This window comes from Aptenodytes forsteri, unplaced genomic scaffold, assembly GCF_000699145.1.
Source record: "Aptenodytes forsteri isolate BGI_AS27 unplaced genomic scaffold, ASM69914v1 Scaffold54, whole genome shotgun sequence".
NCBI lineage: Eukaryota > Metazoa > Chordata > Aves > Sphenisciformes > Spheniscidae > Aptenodytes > Aptenodytes forsteri.
In genome coordinates, this window is record NW_008796044.1 from 19,283,792 (window position 1) to 19,303,787 (window position 19,996).

Genomic DNA, 19,996 nt, shown 5'->3' on the forward strand with positions numbered 1-19,996 from the left:
ACAGCACACCCCAGCCAGAATTTTTTCCAGATTTTACCAGCTGGATTTTTCCCTTTTTTACTTTTCATTTATAAAGTTTCTCTGAAGACAGGTCTCACAGCATTATTACTTTACAGCTCACCACATGATGTTTTTGCTTTTTGGCCAAATATTGTGAAGTTTTTGTCCAGGAATTTTATTTTTTTATTGGGGGAGGGGGGGAAACAAACTCCCTTCTATCAAAAAAAAGTCACTTTTTAGAAACACCCGGGTAAAAGCGTTCGATCACACCTAGCATGCCATGCCTTTCAAAAAATACAGCAAGCCAGCTTCCCAGTCTGACAGTTTGCTTACCCACCCGCTGCCTTGCAGGGCGTTCAAGGCATTTGCTCTGTCTTGCTGCTGCCCCAAGGGAGGTGGGAAGGCTGCTGGGTGACCAGCCCCACGGCATCGCTGCATGCGATTCCCTTGAGCTCACATCTGCAATACACACGCTGGGCTTCAGTTTTAAGAACAAGCCAAAGCAGCCCGTTAAGTTCTGACACTGGTTGTGTTGCAGTTAAATATCTACAGCAGAAACCTGTTCCTAGTGAAATTATTTTCCTCACAGCCAACTGTTCGATTTCCTGCTGCAATAAAACGTGTCCTGGGTGCGCCGAGCTGTGCGTATGTCATGGCAAGGAAGGGCTTGGAAACTCACAGGCTTTTTTGCATTTATGCTGATTCTCCCAAACCTCAGCCAGAAGCCAGGGTGGGATGTTTAAGACACCTGGGCATATTTACAGTAAATAGACGAAAAATGACAACTCATTGGCCGCTGGAGAAGGGAAGCAGGCAGCTGACAGAAAATGCAGCACAGGATGAAGAGGCAGCTTTGAACGTGGGATAGCTCAGCCCCGAGAACACACCCCGGTGCCTCGAGCAGAGGGGACTTGTAGGTGACTTCAAGGCTGCTCACGTGCCGCTGCGTCAGGAGCATGGGCACCGTCTCAGCTCAGCCCTGCTACCCTTGGGAGTTTGTTCCTTTTATCTGTTATCTCCTCAGATGCCCTACTGCCTTCTGAAGCCAGTGCCAGGTTCTCGGTCCCCCTTCCCTCCCTTCAGCTCCCACTCACTGTGCTTGCGGGGCTTTGCCATTTGCTTTTGCAGGCGCAGCCGTGCCCAGCACCCAAGGGGTGACCAAGCCCCCGCGTCCCCTCTTCGGCACCTCCCCGTGCCCGGCTGGGCGGCTCTCCCCAGGCGCCGGGGACTCGGCCATCCAGGCACCAGCAGCCTGTCTGCAGGGGTCCGAAGCTTGCTGAAAGGCAGCCAGGTTTAGGCTCCTGAGGCGCTCGAGAGGCTTCGAAAACTTTGCTCCATTAGACTGATCACAGCGGGAAAAACCTGAAAAGGCAACTGTCAATAAATGCAGCACATGAAGATGAATTAACTTCCTGCGTATAACAAAGTCTTTTCATAAGGTTTTTCTAACAGAGCCACAGAAAGTTCAGCACTGGGCTAGAATGAAACCCAGCAAAATGACAAACATCTTGAGATAAACAGGATGGACGCACTGACTGTTTTTATACCTACTCTATAAACAGGGAAATGAATTCCGGCTGACATCTGGCAGACAACATTCTTCTATCAGCGATAAGAGTTAGACACTAGACAAAGAAGACGACCTTTTAATGGAAATGTTCATAGATGAGCTTTAACGGGACACTACAATACAACAATTAAGAGAATGAAATACTGAATTTCTTAATTTTTAAATTTAACTTTGCTACAATTAAACAAGTGTGTATTAACTGGTTTCATAAAACAATCTGAAAAACAGTGTTTCCTTTTCGTTCACCATCCTGCTATTTAGAAAAAGGGGCTGGCAGGACTGCTCGGAACACCGATTTCTAAAGGCCAACGTTGTCAAAGCTCCCACTGTCCAGGTCCCAGAAGAATACTATGAGTAAGTCAAATCATCATTTAAACCATCATGATTGCAGTCGGTGAAAGTTTTAAACATTTGAACAATTACATACAACTTATAAACAGGGAGCTTTCTCATTTTTTTGAGCAATTAGGGGATTCTCTTTATGCCTAGAGATCAGTGTAACAAGACACACTGTCTTACAGATGGTCTGAGAGGGGACATCAGATCTGGTCAGTTTATCTTCTGTATCTGAAAATGTTTATCTTCATCTTGGTATGACAATATACATCAGGAAGAAACATACAGACACATAGAGGGAAAAAAAAAAAGGCAAGTTGTTTCTGAAAAAAATTAGATGGGTGAAGTTAATTGCCCACTGGGATTACCTGTATGTTTGATACCGTGACACCACACACACTCCCCGGGGAACGTGCCCATCACATCCCCGTGTCCTGATCACGCGCTTCGCGGCGTCCTGAGGGACTCCGTCCGCCCTGCCGACAAGAGCTCCTCAGACCTCCCTGTGACCGGTGACTGCTCCCAGGGGAAATGCAGGGACACCTTTTAGTAGCGGGATGACTTAAGCTGCAACACGGGACACGGCACTTGAAGATCTTCAGAACAAAAGCTACTTGCAGCTGCTGGTTTGCGGTTTGGAGCGGGGTCGCTCCCCTGCCCAGCGGGGCTGTTCTCCAGCAGGCCAGGGGCAGACCCAAGCCCGGGGGATGAGCCGAGATGGTCCTGCCACCTCCAGCGAGGGCCAGGCAATTCCACCACCCTGACCATGCTCCCTGGCCTTACAAAAAGCACCTCGCTCCCCGGAGAAGTCTTAACCCTTCTGTTTCTGGCACCTAGCAGTAAGCAGATGGGCAACTCAGGCTTTGAAGAAGAGAGTGGGTTTTATTGGACCTTCGTTATTCAAAGACTACTTCTACTTTGGGGGTGGGGAAGGACGCAAATGCTTCCTATCCTCATTCCAAAATCCAGAGTGATGTGAGAATAAAAATCCTAGTCCTAAAATTGTACACAGCAGTTCAAATAGAAGTAATTTGATAATTTCCTCAGGCACACAAAGCAGCAACTCAATGAAAATAAATATGCTAATGAATGTATTTAGTCTTGGCCATTACATTTCATAAATATTTACTGTTCAGCATTCAGAGTCCAAATTCACAAGAATCAGTTAACAATCAAAATAAGAAACATGAAGGAAAGTATTTGTTCCGCTGTGCCAATACAAAATACGGTCATTTCCTAAGGACCGCGTCATGGCTCTTTCATCACAAGGTACGGGCTAGCACTTCCCATAGCGTAAACCTATAGCACCAGCCACGTAAGCAGAGGTAAGTGGATTTACATTACTGGAGAGCTGGCACGTGGTCACAGTCTGTGGCTCAGCTCTTTAGTAGTACGTTCATTTAGCTTCAGAACAGGATAGTTGAGACCATTAAATATTGAAATAAGCAGGACCACAGCGCTCAGGCATAGCATAAGAAAGAGCCCACCAAGAATTTACATCACATTTGAGAAAATAAACCACAACCCACCCTGAAAAAGGTGAAGCTGATCATTTTGCTTTGTGGCAATCAAATAAGCGGTTCAAATCTCCACAAAGAACAAACACTGATTTTAATGGGGCTATTTGTAAAGCGTGGTATTACCCTAACTCAGGAAGGGTATCAAAGCCGGCTTGTGCTTATCTGAATTTCAAATGAAAAGTTTAAAATAAAACTATCCTGATGTGGTGTGTGGAACAAGAGGAGGAGAAGCGTATGAGACACCCTTTGTCAGGAACTTTACTTGCACTTGACCAATTCCCCTCCAGGTTTCTTCTTCTTCTATTCAGAAGCAATAAGAGAGAAATACTTTCTGAAAGAATTCAAATATATGCAAAACTTGCATTGAGGCATGTCTTTACAGCTGAAAATAATCATGCTGGCAGGGGTATAATAACCAAATATTTCCAACACAGCTATCAGAACTGAAACAGAGTGACTCAAGCAGGGAACAGCAACCCTACTCAGCTGCTACAGCTGGGCTTCATTTCTGTAGAAGGAAGCCTCTACTCCACAGAATTAAGCTGTGAAATAAACAGCACACGGGGTGTGCTTGCACCTCCCTTGATAAGACACAAAGCAACTGGTTGACTAGGCAAGGGTGTCTTCATAGCAACAAGGGCTATTTTTGTTTTGTCGCTCTATGTTCCCTTACCGAATTCTTAGTCTCTAGAGATTATAGCACCAATTCACAGGAAGATGGTGTTTCCAAGCTTACACTTGTTCCTCCGTGATTTTCATGATCAACAACGTTCCCTTAAGTAGTACGACTCCTTAATCTTTTGTAAAAGACTTGCAGTCTATGGTCTTCTTTTCTTCCAGCTGTGCATATTAAACGCTTTTTCCTCAATAAAATGGTACCAGTAAATTTCAGACTACAGCCATGGAATCCCAATGGCAATGAAGATATGTGGTTCCAAGGAAACTCTACGCAAATACATTTTCTCCTGCAAAAGCAGAGAAAATAGGTTTTAGAAGAACATTTATTAGGAGGTAATCAATAGCCATTTGCTCTTGTTCTGAAGCTAATTTAAGAGTTGACCAAATCTTCCCTCCACAGATAACCGCTGAAGATACTACTTTTGAGTAAAAATCCTTAGAACCAACATCTTATTTTACTAGGACTATCGCACTCATGATGTATTAACAGAGAGGAGAGGATGAAATAGAGGACACAGAAGTCGTCTTAATCAACATACTATTCAGAAACTCTGCCATAGTATTAAGCCTAACGCCGCAGTAGATCATTATTTTTCTTGAAAATTCCACAAAAGTTGCATGCTATTTATAATGGACAAAAACACACATTTATTTGTAGAACTACAAGGAGCACAATGTGCAGTAGGTATCACAAACTCTGAACAACTTTTCTTAAACTGTAGATGGATGTTGCACTTACAAATGCTTATGAAGATCACGATCACCCACACTGCTCCTGAAGAAGTGTCTCCATTATTTTAATACTCTGCAAAAAAAGCACAAATAAATGCCAGTTTTACACACAACTTAAGTATTTCACACATTAGAAAGGGTACCCAAAAACATCCCAGTAAAGCCTTAAAAAAAAAAAACAATTGCATTTTATGGTCCCACACTAACTCAGTGCAGTTCTCCCCACTGCCTGGGAGGCACAAGGAGTGCTACGGCACAGGCTGCTCAGGGGAACCTGGAGGGGATAAAGGACCCTGAACAGCTTGCAAGCTCTTCCAAGTCAAGGCTGCATGAAGCCAGGGCACTTGATCAGGTCACACATTTTATTCCAGTTCTGCCACTGCTTTGCTTGGACCAAGCCACTTCTCATCCCCACACCTAGGTACATCCCTCTCTAAAAAGGAAATACCATCACTCGTGTTCTTTGCAAGCAACTGGGTGCGCTAGGATGAAAGCTCCCCAGAAAGCCAGTACGATTATTTCTATAATGAAGGAAAGCAATACTGAAATTAAGTGAAAAATGCCAGAGGACCATGAAGGTGAATATTTCTTCTCCAGGACTGATCTGTGAAGGAAGGAGGAAGTACCAAACAATGAACTGTTATTAAAGCAAAATGTAGTTTCAGTCTAGAGGTTCTGTTTGTTTGGGGGGTGCACTGCAGACGAGCCCTAGGCACTCACCAACCCTCAACAGCTGCAGAGGTACAAACCACTGAACGACTTACAGCAGGGCAGCCATCTGAAAAATGGGGGGAAGCTTTCGACCAAGTGCTCTTCCCACATCGGGGCTACAGACTGCTTCATAGCCAGATGCTTCTCTATTTTGAAATGAATTTAAGTTCAAGGCTCAGTACAAATTGAGAGAGAAGCAGCTTCATATTTGGTGAAAAGCAAAAACCACTCACTTCAGATAAGAAAATCCACAACATCCCTCTCCCCCACACTTTTTGGCTCTGTCTGTGTACTGAAATTGTAGTAATTTGCCAACCCTACCTCTAATGGTCAGATCTTGTGGACTGAAGCAAGATTGGAGCTTAGCTATAACCTGTGTGGGGCTAAGGCTTACCCTAGTATGCTCTATGTTTGTCAAGATAAAAGAAAAAGGATTTCGCAGTTTGAGTCACCATGAGAGGAGGAAAAAAAAAGACAATTAACTTTAACAAATAGGTCAAGAGAATTTCTTTTCACATCTCTCAAAAAAATTGGACAAGATATTTTATATCTATGAAAAACAGTTCATCTTCCATGCCTATTCTTTGTAGAAGGCAATAAGCTGACTACCTTAGTCTATCAGTCTAAATTGGACATGCCACTGTTTACAGAATGAAGCACTAATTGACATAAGTGAGGTTTGCCTAGGGAATTTAAAAATGTTACTTATTGAATCAATTATGTTCACAGCGTGACAACTGCTTTTTCTTTTATTTTTCCTCATAGCACTGTACACTTTTAGGCAAAATGATGTTGAGGAAGAAAAGGGGAATGAGAGGGGACTCCATTAAATGAATAAAATATGAAAGGGCAGGTACAAGTCATTACCCACTATCTTTTCAGCAAGGAACAACTAAATCAAAGCCTAATCAATATATTCCTTTCAACTAAAGTTCAAACACTTAAATCTCAGCCCCAGGAGATCAGGCTTAAAGGAGCTAAATTTACACTGCTTAGAGTGCAATGATGCACTTGAAATGCAGAACAAACATTGCCTACCCATTAAACTCTGCAGCTCTACAGCTGCAGCTTAAAAGCTTCTCTGACGGACAAGCCATGGAACAGTTTTATTTTTCAAAGGTGGAGATACTCTGCTACTGTAAGAAGCTATCCTGCCGTAAGTGTCAACATACTCCTACCCTTATCAGTGCAATAGCCCAAAGCACTCAAAGGGATGGGAGCCCAGCAGAGTCCCAGTTCAGGAACAGCTATGGGTGACTCCTCCGGCGAGTGCCACTTTGTCACCACAGCCAGTACACTGAAACCACAGAGGGCACACTGACCCAGCAGCGGGGTGACAGGATAACGAGGGAAACGTGAAATGGCAGCCTAAGGAGTTTCCAGCACTACAGACTTGTTGAGCAGCCTACGCTTGTATCTGGAATATCCGCCAGGAGCCAGACCGGACTCCCAGCTGATAGGGATAGAGGGAATGTATGATGCCTGTAACGTCCTCCACACCTTTACCAAACACTCTAAGTTTTAAATAAGAGGTTAGGTAATGTACAAGAAAAGTATAAATAGCCTGTTTGAATGTGATGAAGGCAATGCATATTACAGTGCGTACCTCATTGCCATTGCCACTACAAAAGCAGGGTAGCATTTTAACAGACTAGCAGAAAATTTTATGCTGTCTCTGAAAAGAGCACCCAAGAGCACTTTCATTCTTTTTGTAACCATGACAAAACATTTTTCAGTTAAATATTTGTTATTTGAGTTTAGCTCCATCATTTAACAAACACTACTTCACGGCCTTTAATTTCCATCTCCTTATATATTCAAGTCAAGCAAAAGGAATCTAAAAAAGAAACCAAGAAGTAAAAATGACAAAAATGTTGCAACATTTAAGATGCAACAGATAAAACATCTACCAACATAACAAAAGTTTCTTGCTACAAATGCTCCTTTATTTTGTGGCCTTAAAATCACTCATAACTTTGTCATCTGTACTGCTTCACACTGGCAGGGATCATCATAACTTAGACACATACAAACTCATTAGGCCACTTTTTAAAGAAATTTTAAAAACTCACACACACAAAGGCTGACTTTAGGGGCCACCACCACCCCTCTTGGGCTGGAAACTTCTCCCAGACTTTGCTTGCAGACTACGGAGCATCCTTTCCCCTCTCCAAAGGAAGCCAGGCTCTCGCCAATAGACCCAGAAAGGGCTGTGCTGGTAGCTGGGATTTACCAGCATATCTGCTCAGACTTTTGAATTATTCAGGAGGAAAGTTTTATTGGCAATAATGTCATTAATTAATCATTCATTAATACCTTTTCTGAACAGGTAAGAAAAAAAATAATCATAAATGCTGTAATTTCCACCCAAATGTACTATGACTTCTACAAACAAAAGTAGGGCAGGAGAACTTTATCTCCTGTATTTTTGTTCAGAGTTGGAATAAAATAAGAGAAACGTGACAAATCTGAGGAGCCATAAAATGTCACTGTCGTTCTGTTAGGCATTAAAAAAAACCCTATCCCAGAATAGGCTCATATCTGTTACAAAAATAATGATTAAAAAGATCAGTGCCTTTGGTGTCCATGAATAGTTTCACGAACAGTAACTTTTCTCTCTCTTTCTATAAAATGAAGGTATTTAATATTGACTGTGTGAATACATGAGCTTTATGGTAGTCATTCACAAAATTTAATATTCATACAGTATTTTCTCCTGCTCTTCATGTAGCTCATCCCCTGCTCCATTTCCTCTGCCCCCTCACATTCCTGCCTCCCACTGTTTCCTTACTCCCTTATCTCATCCGAGCCTTTCCAAACAGATGGATGGAGAAGCGCACCGCTGTCAGGACCAAGGAGATAAAGCAGGAGTCACAGTTTGGCTTTGAAAGTAACATCCTTACATATTCCAACCAACTATACCAGGTGCAAGAAAAGCAATGCCCTTTTGGTCAGGCCATTAGGAAGGATGCAGATCAGGTACTGGAAGATAAGAAGTAAATGGAAGCTTGGAGAACATTTATCAAGCATTGTCATTCATGCAACATATATTTCAAAACTTTAAATATCATCTTTGTATTGCCATTTATTACATTTGGGTAAAACGTGCCTCAAAACTACTCTATGGCCAAGCCACAAAAGGAACCCTACCTAACACCTCAGAAGAAATGAAATGCATTGATACAGCTGCTGCCTTAGGGAAATGGATGTTTTGGAGGCGGGGGGGAAAACCAGGCAAGACTGTACATTTATACCAGATCTGGTGCGCTTGTATTTTTCTTTTTCACAGATCTGCAGACATAGCCAAAATTGCTAAATGATTTCTAATGCAGCATTGTAGAGATACTGTGAGCTAGTTTGTTTTATCCACTAGCTCTGCGCTGTCATAAGCCGGCAAGATGTGTTTCATTGCTCACGGTCATCGCTTACACTAGCATAGCTGTCTACTTCTGTCTTTTTTGTCTTTTAAAGCCACAACAAAAAGATCTTACAGTTATCAAGAATGAGGAAATGAATAAATGCCTGTGCCATTTGAAATACATTTCCATCTACAGCTCTTGGGGCACAGATTCCAAAATCAGCTTCTGAAGCACAAACGAGAGGTTGGGGCTGTCGGCCCCTGCGCCGCCGGAGAGGAGAGGGTACTGAGGGTACTGCCCAGGCTCCACGCTCCAACACCCACTGACCTCAGTGGGAGAAAAGGACACTGCTAAGGCCACTTAAAAACAAAACAAAACAAAACCAAACAAAACCAAAACAAAAAAAAACTTCAACAGTATTAACCACTTGGTCCCCATGAATAATTAAAGAATGGCATAAGGCATGATCTGAACTGTGGACATCTAAGTTCATCTGAAAAACAAATTTCTCCATTAGATAACTAAAAAATGATAAATAATGGTAAATATATGGCCAAAGGGACTGAGGGTACTGCCCAGGCTCCACGCTCCAACACCCACTGACCTCAGTGGGAGAAAAGGACACTGCTAAGGCCACTTAAAAACAAAACCAAACAAAACCAAACAAAACCAAAACAAAAAAAAACTTCAACAGTATTAACCACTTGGTCCCCATGAATAATTAAAGAATGGCATAAGGCATGATCTGAACTGTGGACATCTAAGTTCATCTGAAAAACAAATTTCTCCATTAGATAACTAAAAAATGATAAATAATGGTAAATATAGGTTCATTATAGTCTTGCAATACATAAGATTCATGAGCCCAGCCATGAAAATGCCATATTTTCAGGCACATACATATGCTTTCATTCACCTGAAACAAGATACAAACTGGGGGGGAAGACAAAAAAAAACTCTTACTTTCTCATTAAAAAGGTTTACTTAATTATTCCTTCCTCCTCCTTCTTGCTCCTTTTTCAAACAGTCTGCACAGCACAAACTGAACCCCCAAATCTCTTCAAGGCACAAACTTCCAGACAACAAGACTTCCATGAAACTTCATTTCCCAATGAACACTTCAGGAGACATTGCTGTTAAACCTAGTTTATCAATGTGACATGACCCCCAGAAGCGAAAGGCCTTTGAACACTAACTCCCTTGGTATGCTCTGCTGGATAGCTGGATAGCTTTTATCCTCTTTCATAATTCTTACTGAAAGACAGAACTATTGAAGTATACAGAACTGCTACAGGGAGATTGACTGTGGCTATTGTAAATACATCAAGCTGCCAAAAAAAAGATCTAACATTACCGGAGAAAAATGCATGACATGATATAAATTCATGTTGACTACTTTCGACTATTTCAGCGTAAAGGTGCTATAGAACCGCAAATTATTATTACAGTATTAGCTGCTACAATGAGGCATTAGGAAGAACTGTTTCAATGCCTGGAGGAAATCAGGAATAAGAATGAATTACAGAAACGGATACAGTCATACATGCCATGTTTTAAAATGTATTTAAAATAAAACTATTACCATAATAAAACTAAATCCATTTTTGTTCTGCTTATTCTCTGTAGACAAAAGAAAAGGTCAAGTATTTTTTCAACAATTAAAAGATGTAAAGAATCCAGACTTAAAACATCAGTTTAATTTTAGGCCTAGATGATCTGGTGATTTGAAAAAATTTAGAGTATAATTCGGGGAAGAAATTCAAGCAATAAATGACTTACCTTCTTCACACCTTGTTTTAAAAATGATTGAGCAAAAGCTTCCAACACACAGTTGAGCAAACCTGCCCCCGTCACTGATATTCTGCCTTTTTGTGTGAAGTCTGTCCTAAGAAACAGGAACATAACACACTTTTATTTTTCTGTCTACTTAGTAAACATTAAGTGTAAACTCTACGTTAGAAAGTTAGTGCTTGATACCCGAGTACGGGATTCGTCTCTTACATTCACGTATTTTGCATGACAATCTCAAAGGCAAACGTAACGAGATACAGGAACATCAGCATAACGAGAGGTTTGTAACGACCATCTCCCGCGGTCAGCGCTGCTGAAGGTCCAGCTGGACTCTGCTTCAGGAAAGACATGCGCTTACTGGAGAAACCCAAAGAGCAGCATCACAGAGAGAGGTCTGGAGAGGACAGCCATCTCCAGAATCAGGAAAGCCAACTGCAGACACAGTGAAATACGCTTGTATGATTTTACAGAGTCATCAGGACATCATCCCACCCAAGCTAGACAGAGGCAGTGGTAACAGCGAGGAGAGGACCGCCCGCCGCTATCCCCGCAGCACGCATGTGAACCCGGCGCCACCGATGCCCTCAGTGGGCCACGACCATTTATTATTTCTGTCAATGCAGTTCGGTAAGAAGACAAACGCGTGGAGTTCAAGTGAAGGAGCTGGAGAACATGAGAAGTTCCCCCCAACCACAGGATGGATGTCAGCAGTAAAAATCCACCATTGAACTCTGCTGCTCTGGTTGGGATTTATTTATTCATTTTGCAGCTTCACCATTGGAGGCGACAAAAAAGGGAGGCTCATGGACAATATTGATCTCTGATTGATTTCCGTAGCACGCAGCTGGCAATGCCGCATCATTACAACACAGTCACAAGGAGAAGTCTATTAATGAGATCCAACTACTAAATTATTGACTAGTTAAGTATGGCAAATTTGGTCTAATTGTTTTCATGATGGGAGTTTAATTAAAGTGTCTTTAGTATAAAAAGTCTAGCAATATTCTTGTTCAGATAGCGTCAGGGAGAGTTTCCAAAGCCTGCATGGCTTTCAAAAATAAATTAAAAGTTACATCCAGTGCAAGGCTCTTCAAAAAAGGGAGCTTTTGTACAGAAGATCTTTTTAATTCCCACCTCCAGCTGATGAGCACTGCTCATGCATCACGTGCATCTTTCCACATCAGGGAGACATCTTCTCACTCTGCACCCACTGTGCTGCGAGAGACCGCAGCTCCCTCAGGCTGTATGAAATGAGGGAAGGTGCTGGGTAATAAAGGGAATCCAACAGCAACTGAGGTATACAAAATGAAACAGCAAAGAAATGCTCCTAGCTGGAAGGGGGAAAGCAGTCAAACCAAAACACAGAGGGACAGCAAATGACACTGGAGACAAAATTTAAGCTACACAGGGATTCTCCACTATGGAAAGTCAGGTATAACCTGCCCAGACACATGGAAATTTGCCAGTACACAACTTCAGCATAAATCCAGGCAGTTACAAGGGAGTTTTGCCACTGACTTTCCCCTTTGGTTTGGCACTGTGCACAGATAACTCTTCCCAGAGCCCTCCCCATCAACACAGATGCTGCCCAGCTCAGCTGGGTGGAAAACAAGCTCAAACCTAATGTACGTAACGCGCGCTTTTAGGCTAAGCGCAATTGAATCACCCTAGAAATTGTTACTAACCCAAGCACATACGCATGCAAGTGGAGGAGAGCAGTTGACAAGATTCACACTGGTTTGATATACCAGCAGTGAAAGCTCCGAGCCCCAGAGCCCTCCAGAGCCACATCCTGCAGCAGCGCCAGCAAACACCCGGGCAGCGCCGGCGAACACCAGGGCAGCGCTGGCAAGCCGCCCCGGACCCTCTGCAGGCAAATGCTGCTCAGGTCTGGACCCACCCTGCCTGCAGCTCTGCCTGCGGCCAGGCCTTGCCCACGGGGACTGACTGGCTTTCTTTGGACTTCAGACATCAAGACGAGATGCTTCTCCGTAACAGCAATTAAATCATGGAAACCAAATTAAAAGTGTCATGAAGGAGTTCAGCCAAGAGGCTAACACAGGTGCTTTCTGGCCTCTGAATATACAGATATGCCTCATCGTGCCTTTTTCAATGGTTTATAATTTATTTATGGTAATGTTTGTTTGCTACTAGATCTTTTCAGACATTTATATGCTCTGCTTGGAAGCACCCACAATAATTCACTTTGCAAGAATATGCAGCAGTTGGCATCACTGCATTCACATTTATTTAGGACAAAATAACCACCTGACGTTAAGAGGAAGAACTACACTGTGGTTAAATTGACTGTTTGGGACTAAGCAAGCATCACTTCAGTTGCCCCAGTTCCATTAGGGACATCAGGAAGGTCGCAGTCTCCCTTCCCTGACTTGCAGTTCTCTAGCTGAAAATAATAAAGGATGTAACTGCCAAACTCAAACTGGGTAAACTAATCCACGTCCTGTGGATGAGGTTCTGCTAAATGTCTAAGCCACCGGTCCCTGCAGGGACGGGATTCGCGGTTTGATTTTCTACAGCATAATGGTCTACAAAGTACCTGGGCTGAAGTCAGCACAGAGTTATAACTTCATGTGACAAGGGTAGCAATATTCTGGATTCCCATCAGCATCATCCTGCCACGTGTGCCTGGGACCAGGCTGCACCTCTCCAAAGCAGCAGCTCTGTCACTAACCCCACTGGCAAGAGATCTCCTTGCAGAGGCACAGAGCAGGGCTGCGGGTGCCACGGCTGTAACGCACCCTTCGGGAACGCCTGCAGGGCAGCCTGCACCCACCACCCCAACACCTCCCGAGCCACCAGCTCCCCGCTGGGTTGGGAGCGGGCAGTGCCTGGCGCGGAGCACACCACACACCCAGGAGGTGCGGGGAGAGGCGAAGGCAGTCGACCTGCTCGGGCAGCTGATCGAGATGCAAGCCAGCAAAGCGGCACTCTGCTTTCATTTATCAGCATCCTTAACAGTGTCATGTTAAAACTGATTAAACAAACAGCCCGCTACAACCAACATGTGCACGGTGCCTGACTGAGGTGCAGAATTTTCTCATTCTCTTCATGCTTGTAGTGCTCTGAAGAGTTTCAGGAGGTTGCTATTGCAATCTGCCCAGCAGTGCTTAGTAGGGAAGAAAGACAAGTTTCTGTCTGTACTCAGGTTACCATCACTCTCGTAATGTTGTTCTCTGTGTCATGTTAACTGATTAAACAAACAGCCCGCTACAACATGTGCACGGTGCCTGACTGAGGTGCAGAATTTTCTCATTCTCTTCATGCTTGTAGTGCTCTGAAGAGTTTCAGGAGGTTGCTATTGCAATCTGCCCAGCAGTGCTTAGTAGGGAAGAAAGACAAGTTTCTGTCTGTACTCAGGTTACCATCACTCTCGTAATGTTGTTCTCTCTTTAGGGGCATAATGTACGATTTTCCCACTAATCAGGATCACTTGAGTCTCCTCATTGTGTGTTTTCTTATTTCTTTCCAGTACAATAGTATGCTGCTAATGTTATGCCCTTTGCATAATTCCTTCATCTATTCAAATGTAAATGTCACCGTACATATACTACGTGCAGCTGAAATTTCACGCCTGTTTTGCCAGCCAGCATTTGTTAGATCCGATTACCTCCATAAGACTCCTGAAGAGGTGACAGTGGTGTGCACAGGCACACCCAGGTATCCTTGAACCTACCTGGCCAGGGCAGCACGGCTGAGGTCCGTGGGCTCCTGCAGCTACGTCTTGCAGCTGCTGACCTGCATCGGCGCCACGGTACCTCCAGAGGCACCGTCGCCCCGGCAGGCATTGAAAGCCTGTGTAAGTGAACCTGCTGAGGCTGCAATCGCACTCTGGCAGCCCAGCTACGCCTCTGCCTTCCCAATTGCCACAGTATGCTTTAAGGTAAGAGTGAGCGGTGGTGACACTGAGCTCAGACAACTCCCCTGCACAAGCCTGCAGGAGCAGAAGCAGCACACTGAGGACAGTGTCTTTCCTAAACTGGAACTGAAAAGCCTTGAAAACAGGGCATGAGTGAGTGACCAGTTGCAGTAGTTACAGTTTCTACACCAACAGGACCAACATCTACAGATGCAATGCAACTCTGATGCGGAGGAAGCCTCAGTAAGGACAGAGGGTCCCAACAAACTTTTGAAAGAAAACAGTTTAAAAAGCTAGAGGAACATGTCCTCAAACAGTGACGTCCAAGCATAGGGCTTTCAAAAACGCCTGAGCCACAAGGAATTTAATTTCATGTGAAGTTGGTGTTTTTTTTCTTAAATAGGCTTAGAGCTTTCTGAAGTCACACGGACCTTGCTGGACAACCCTGCCACGCTTCCCAGGGAACAAGCAAAAGTAACAACTAATTACAAGAGACACCAGAGCAAAGTAAGAATTAATGGGGTTGACATCAGCTGGAAAAAAATCTTTTTTTAAAGACAGTCACATGTATCACATACCTGCTCATTTCAATGTTACGGGAAGTAGAAATTCCACTCTGATCCTGCCATAAATGTGCATAAAGACATTTCTAGGCTCCAGTCTGTACAAACACAAGTATGTGTTCTCCCAGGCAAAGTCCCACGGCAGCTTACATCTTTGGGGCACAGCGGGCCAGACACCGGAGAAAGAAAATTGTTTGGGAACAAGTATGCTTCATGCCAATGGCTGGCAAGTAGGAGGGAGCTGATAATTTTTAAACTGCTGTCCAAGCATCTGTTGGTAGACACGAGAGCAAAACGAACACTCTGGCTACGCCTGCTGCATGGGAACAGCGGGGTAGCCTTCTATGACTGCAGAGCAGCACACAGAAAATTAATTTCCAGCAATTATTTGAGCTCTGGCCAGAGAATCTAACCTCGTGTCTGAACAAGCCAGAGGAAAGCTACAGGACATCTACAGTTGCTGCTTCAAATGTATTCAAGACATACAAAGAAATTATTATTCAGACCCCTCTCATTCCAAGCATTCAAAAGGCAACAGAAAATCCTTTTTCAGGGCCACGGGCCCGCAGTAGCAGCCCTGAGCCAGCACAGGAGCACTGCTACACCGAGGCCAGCACTCACCAGTTTGGATTCTCCAAGCTCTCTCTGAAGACAGACTCCTCACTCAGAGACGCATACTGTGTCCAAGTAAGACAATGAGTTTTCATAGCCATGTTTCTTTTCTGCGTATTAAGCCAAGATTCCTCTTCCAAGTAGATGTCAGGCACTTTTAAGACACTGACCTGGGAAACAGAAGAATTCTAGCTTTAAAAAAAAAAAAAAAGGGTAGAATCACTTCTCAGTATTTTGAAAGTATTACTAGCCTCAGAGGATAAGACTGAGGATTCAGGAGGAGGTCCCATCAGATGTGGTTATCCCTGATGAGAACAACTAACTTCCTCAGCAGCTACTAAAGGCCATGCAAACACTCCAAGATTTAGGGAAGCTGCTCGGTCCCCAGCCGGACTTCCAAGACCACTACAGGCCAACTTACCTGCATCACTTCATGCTCTCTCTCTTGCTGCTGATGGCTAATTTACAACAACGAAGGATAACAGAAGCTACTTCCAAACAGTTACATGCAAGGCAGCCAAACCCGCCAGCTAAACCACAAGAGCAGGAGGAAGACTTGCACCTCTGCAGGCTCCTGCCGCCAGGCGCAGCGGCTGACGCCCTGCTCCAGCTCCTCTCTCCCAGGAGGCCTCCTCCTCTGAGAGCCCACTTGTCAACCTGAGTGACCTTGATCTAGCAAGCGTGGGCCAAAGAAGGGATGAAAATCTCACCATCGGTTTATTTACATTCTGCATGTATAGGGCAATGATATGTTCTCCTTGGCAGGTGAGGCTTGGAAGAGACAAACACAGGTTTAGAGGCAAAAACAGAGAGTCATCAGCACCAGGAAAAGAGTACATGCATACTTTTAAGCATGCAGGCTGTGAAATAGTACAGTTATTTAACCATGCATGAATGTAAATGTACTTTTCTGTATAGAGACTATCTGCTGCAAGATACTCTGCAAAAAAAACAAATAATAAATTAAGGCTAATTCTTCTCCCATAACAAACTGTGAAGAAAGGACTGTCACTAAAAGAGACACTAGAGAGAGACACTAAGGGATTGCACAACCCAGGTCCTTACATTTCCTACAGTCTTTAAGGAATCACATTTTACCTTCCTTATAGGGACCCTGCGATGCCATATTTAACTTGCAACATGCTATAGGCACATTAAGTATTATTTTAATTCCCTCTGAATTCACTTACAGAACGGCTTTGGGAGAGATTACAACCCAATGTGTTCAGGAGCCATGGATCAGACATCCAAAATGCATGAGCTCAGCTTAGAAATAACTACCCAGTGTTTATTACTAGCTGCCGCCTTCTTGCTGAGTTCCATAAGACTGGGCTTTTATAAAAATACCATCTACCACACAAAAATCATGAGCATTGACAGCAATGATTATTATATTGGGGTGGGGGGAATGGCTGTACTTTCACTGTGGCCCAGGTAACATTTTAAAAACAGCTTTACTTTTTCCAGGTACAAAAGTTAAAAGCCCATCACTGCCTGTAAAACCACCACCACCACCACCAGTTACATCTTAGTGTGCTCAAGGCTACAATTTTGTCCATTCAAGTTAAATATAAAATCAGTTCCTACAGATTTTTTTTCTCTTAACTTCTCTTTAAAGTAACTTTTCTAATTTAAAAAAAAAATCATTAGGAAATGTGATTCTTTTAAACAAGATAAACCACAGTGAAGCATTAAGGTTTTACAACTTGACTGGATTTCTCTACAAATAGTTACCTTTCTTAAAATTTCAGGAATTACATTCTGGCACGTTGCAATTCTCTTCCGGTAAATAATCCCCGTAGACAAATCTGATGATAAAAGAAAATCAGAAGGGAAGAGTTACAGCAGCAAATATTACCATTTTTTTAATAAAAACAAAGTAGTTGGAAGACTTCACAGCACAGCAAATATGCAAGGAGAAATGCTGGCAAATTAACAGAGCATTGGGAGGGGGGGTGGCTTTGGTTTGGTTTTTTTTTCTTTAAGTATAACCCAGTATCCCTGCTGCTTTGCCAGACAGAAAGCTGTAAATAAGACTGCTACGGGCATTTTGTGCTCTGCCTCAGGAGGAGGGCATCTGCATCCATCACTGTGATCCAGACCCCCCTTATCCAGCATGTGGTACAAACATTTTACTGGCATTTATAGTGGTGCTCCTGGGTAGCAAAGCACTGCAGGCAGTGCCGGTGCCAGTGCCAGGCTGCGTGGGGGCTCACAGGACTCCCTCCCACAGCCCACGCAGGGTCTGGCAGGACCCACTGGAGAACCCTGCTCCTGGTGGCACCGGGTGGACGATGACCGGGGCAAGGGAAAAGCTCGGGTGACTGAGCTACCAGACCAACATACGGACCTAAGTTTTAGTTTATTTTTATGCCCACCCCAATTTATATTCTCAGGCTCATTCTCTAGGCAAACACACTGTGTACAAGATTTACAGAACAGTCCTGTCTCATCACACATTTATTTTTGTATTGAGTTGGACCCAGTGACAAGGACAAAACTATCTATTAGGAAACAAATTACAGTTATTTAGTGTCTCCAAAAAATGGTTGGCTTTTAGAATCACTTTGTCTTTTAATATTTAATGACCCAGATCAAGAACAGAATGCTACCAAACGAGAAGCCAGCTGGCAGGCAGCCCAGGTTAAAGACTTCTCTGGGTAAAAGAATACCTTCTCGAACAGTCGCATTTGGTGGGATCTATGCCATGAAAACTTCATGGGGTTCGGTTTCCAGAACTCTAACAAACGCATCACATCATTAATAATATGGAGATTCTATCTCCATGCAACATAGAGCAGAAAAGCATTCTGCAGGAACAGTGGTTTACTGCATTTGAAGAAAACGGCAATGGCAGCACTAACGCTCAGCTTTCTTGAATCTCAGGGCAACCTCACTAACCTTGCTTAGAAAGAGAGCATAAGCCTGGAATTAAGAGCCACCATTACCCCTGAGCTGCAAGACAGAAGACATCTCCAAATGTATGATAAAGAGCATCCACAACCATTTTGGAATAAAACTTTAAAGTCCACAAGTTGTTATGTCATCCCAAATGAGTATTTGATCACAGTTCCCATATTAGGAAGAGAGGTGGTTATTTTCACGTAAAGTCCTATGGTACTTGTTTCCCACGTGGTGGCATAACTGTTTAATACATCCTCTGCACAGGCATGTTACCTTAAGGGCCTAACTGCAAACACTTCCTGCAAGCTCAGCAACTGGAAAACAAAAATCCACGTGTATCAGCGGACCTGATCTGACTGCTGCGCTCTGACCCGAGCAGATTTATTTTCCCGTCAATACGATCGGGGAATGGTAACATCTGATTTTCAGTATTTCAGGAATTCTAACTGATAAAGCAAGAGGCTGAGGATCTGTGATCACTTTCTGACTGTCAGCATCCTACAAGGCCACTGTGCAAGTCTCTGATTCCTGGAACTACCTCCTCATCTGGGAAGTGAAACAGCAAGTGATCCCTCCGAAGGCAGGGATCATGAAAGCCAGGTAGTGTGATGCCTGTGGAGCGCCTGAGGCTTGATCCACACAGCTCACTGTGCTTCCTTCCAGGGGCCTTACATCTGATCTGTAGAGCACTGCAGATGGAAATCATCACAGAAACACCAAGGAACTGTACAACAAAAGAACATACTACAGAGAAACCAGGCGTAACGTGTCTAACGGCCTTGGAATAAGCTGAAAATTCAAATACTTAATGCAGTTAAAACACATGCTCGGGGGGGGGCGGGGGACGGTAATATTTTCTTGGTCTTGCTTACACAATGTCCAGCGTGCAGGAATCCCAGGCGTGTCTGCAGTGCCCAGCTTCTATTGAAATACAACTATTACATAATTAATTTTAAAGGTTATGAAAAATTCTAATTAGCTCTGTAAGAAAAGTCAGGCAGCTTACCTGTTTTCTCTTCCACTGTTTCTACAGCTGTGACGTGTTTCTCCATGGGACTGGGATACTGGGATAAAAATGCATACGATAAATATTACCACTTCTCACATGGGTAAAAGAAAATTGCTAGCTGTCACTTGTCAAGTCAGAAGCAGTTTCATAGCTTCTCTCAACAGGTACGAGCTGCCTGATATTAACAATCTGCAGTCTCCATTCACGTTAGTGGAAAAGAAGAATTTAGTAAGATTAGCTTAGTAAGTAAGATTAGAAAACAAACAGAAAACCCACAATACCGCTATGAGAAAAATCGCTTGAAGGGGAGATGGTAGCTTTTGCTGCAGCATAC

General features: G+C 43.5%; 1 protein-coding gene across 1 annotated transcript; it reads right to left on the reverse strand.

Moving 5' to 3' along the window:
* Positions 1–2,779: 2,779 nt before the first annotated feature.
* On the reverse strand, positions 2,780–19,726 carry PRELID2 (PRELI domain containing 2). Its single transcript, XM_009285961.1, has 6 exons — positions 19,660–19,726; positions 17,484–17,557; positions 15,759–15,919; positions 10,686–10,791; positions 4,844–4,909; positions 2,780–4,391 (listed from the first exon to the last, which is right to left on the reverse strand). Exons 1-5 carry the CDS (start codon positions 19,703–19,705, stop codon positions 4,865–4,867), a joined length of 432 nt encoding a protein of 143 aa, XP_009284236.1. The 5' UTR covers positions 19,706–19,726; the 3' UTR covers positions 2,780–4,391; positions 4,844–4,864.
* Positions 19,727–19,996: the final 270 nt, after the last annotated feature.

Coding starts and splice junctions, on each gene's coding strand:
- PRELID2 (XM_009285961.1), bottom strand. CDS start 19,705: ATGGAGAAACACGTCACAGCTGTAGAAACAGTGGAAGAGAAAACAG. Junction 17,558..19,659: donor AACAGTGGAAGAGAAAACAG/GTAAGCTGCCTG, acceptor TTTTATCATCAG/ATTTGTCTACGGGGATTATT. Junction 10,792..15,758: donor AGCTTGGAGAATCCAAACTG/GTGAGTGCTGGC, acceptor CCTGTTTCTTAG/GACAGACTTCACACAAAAAG.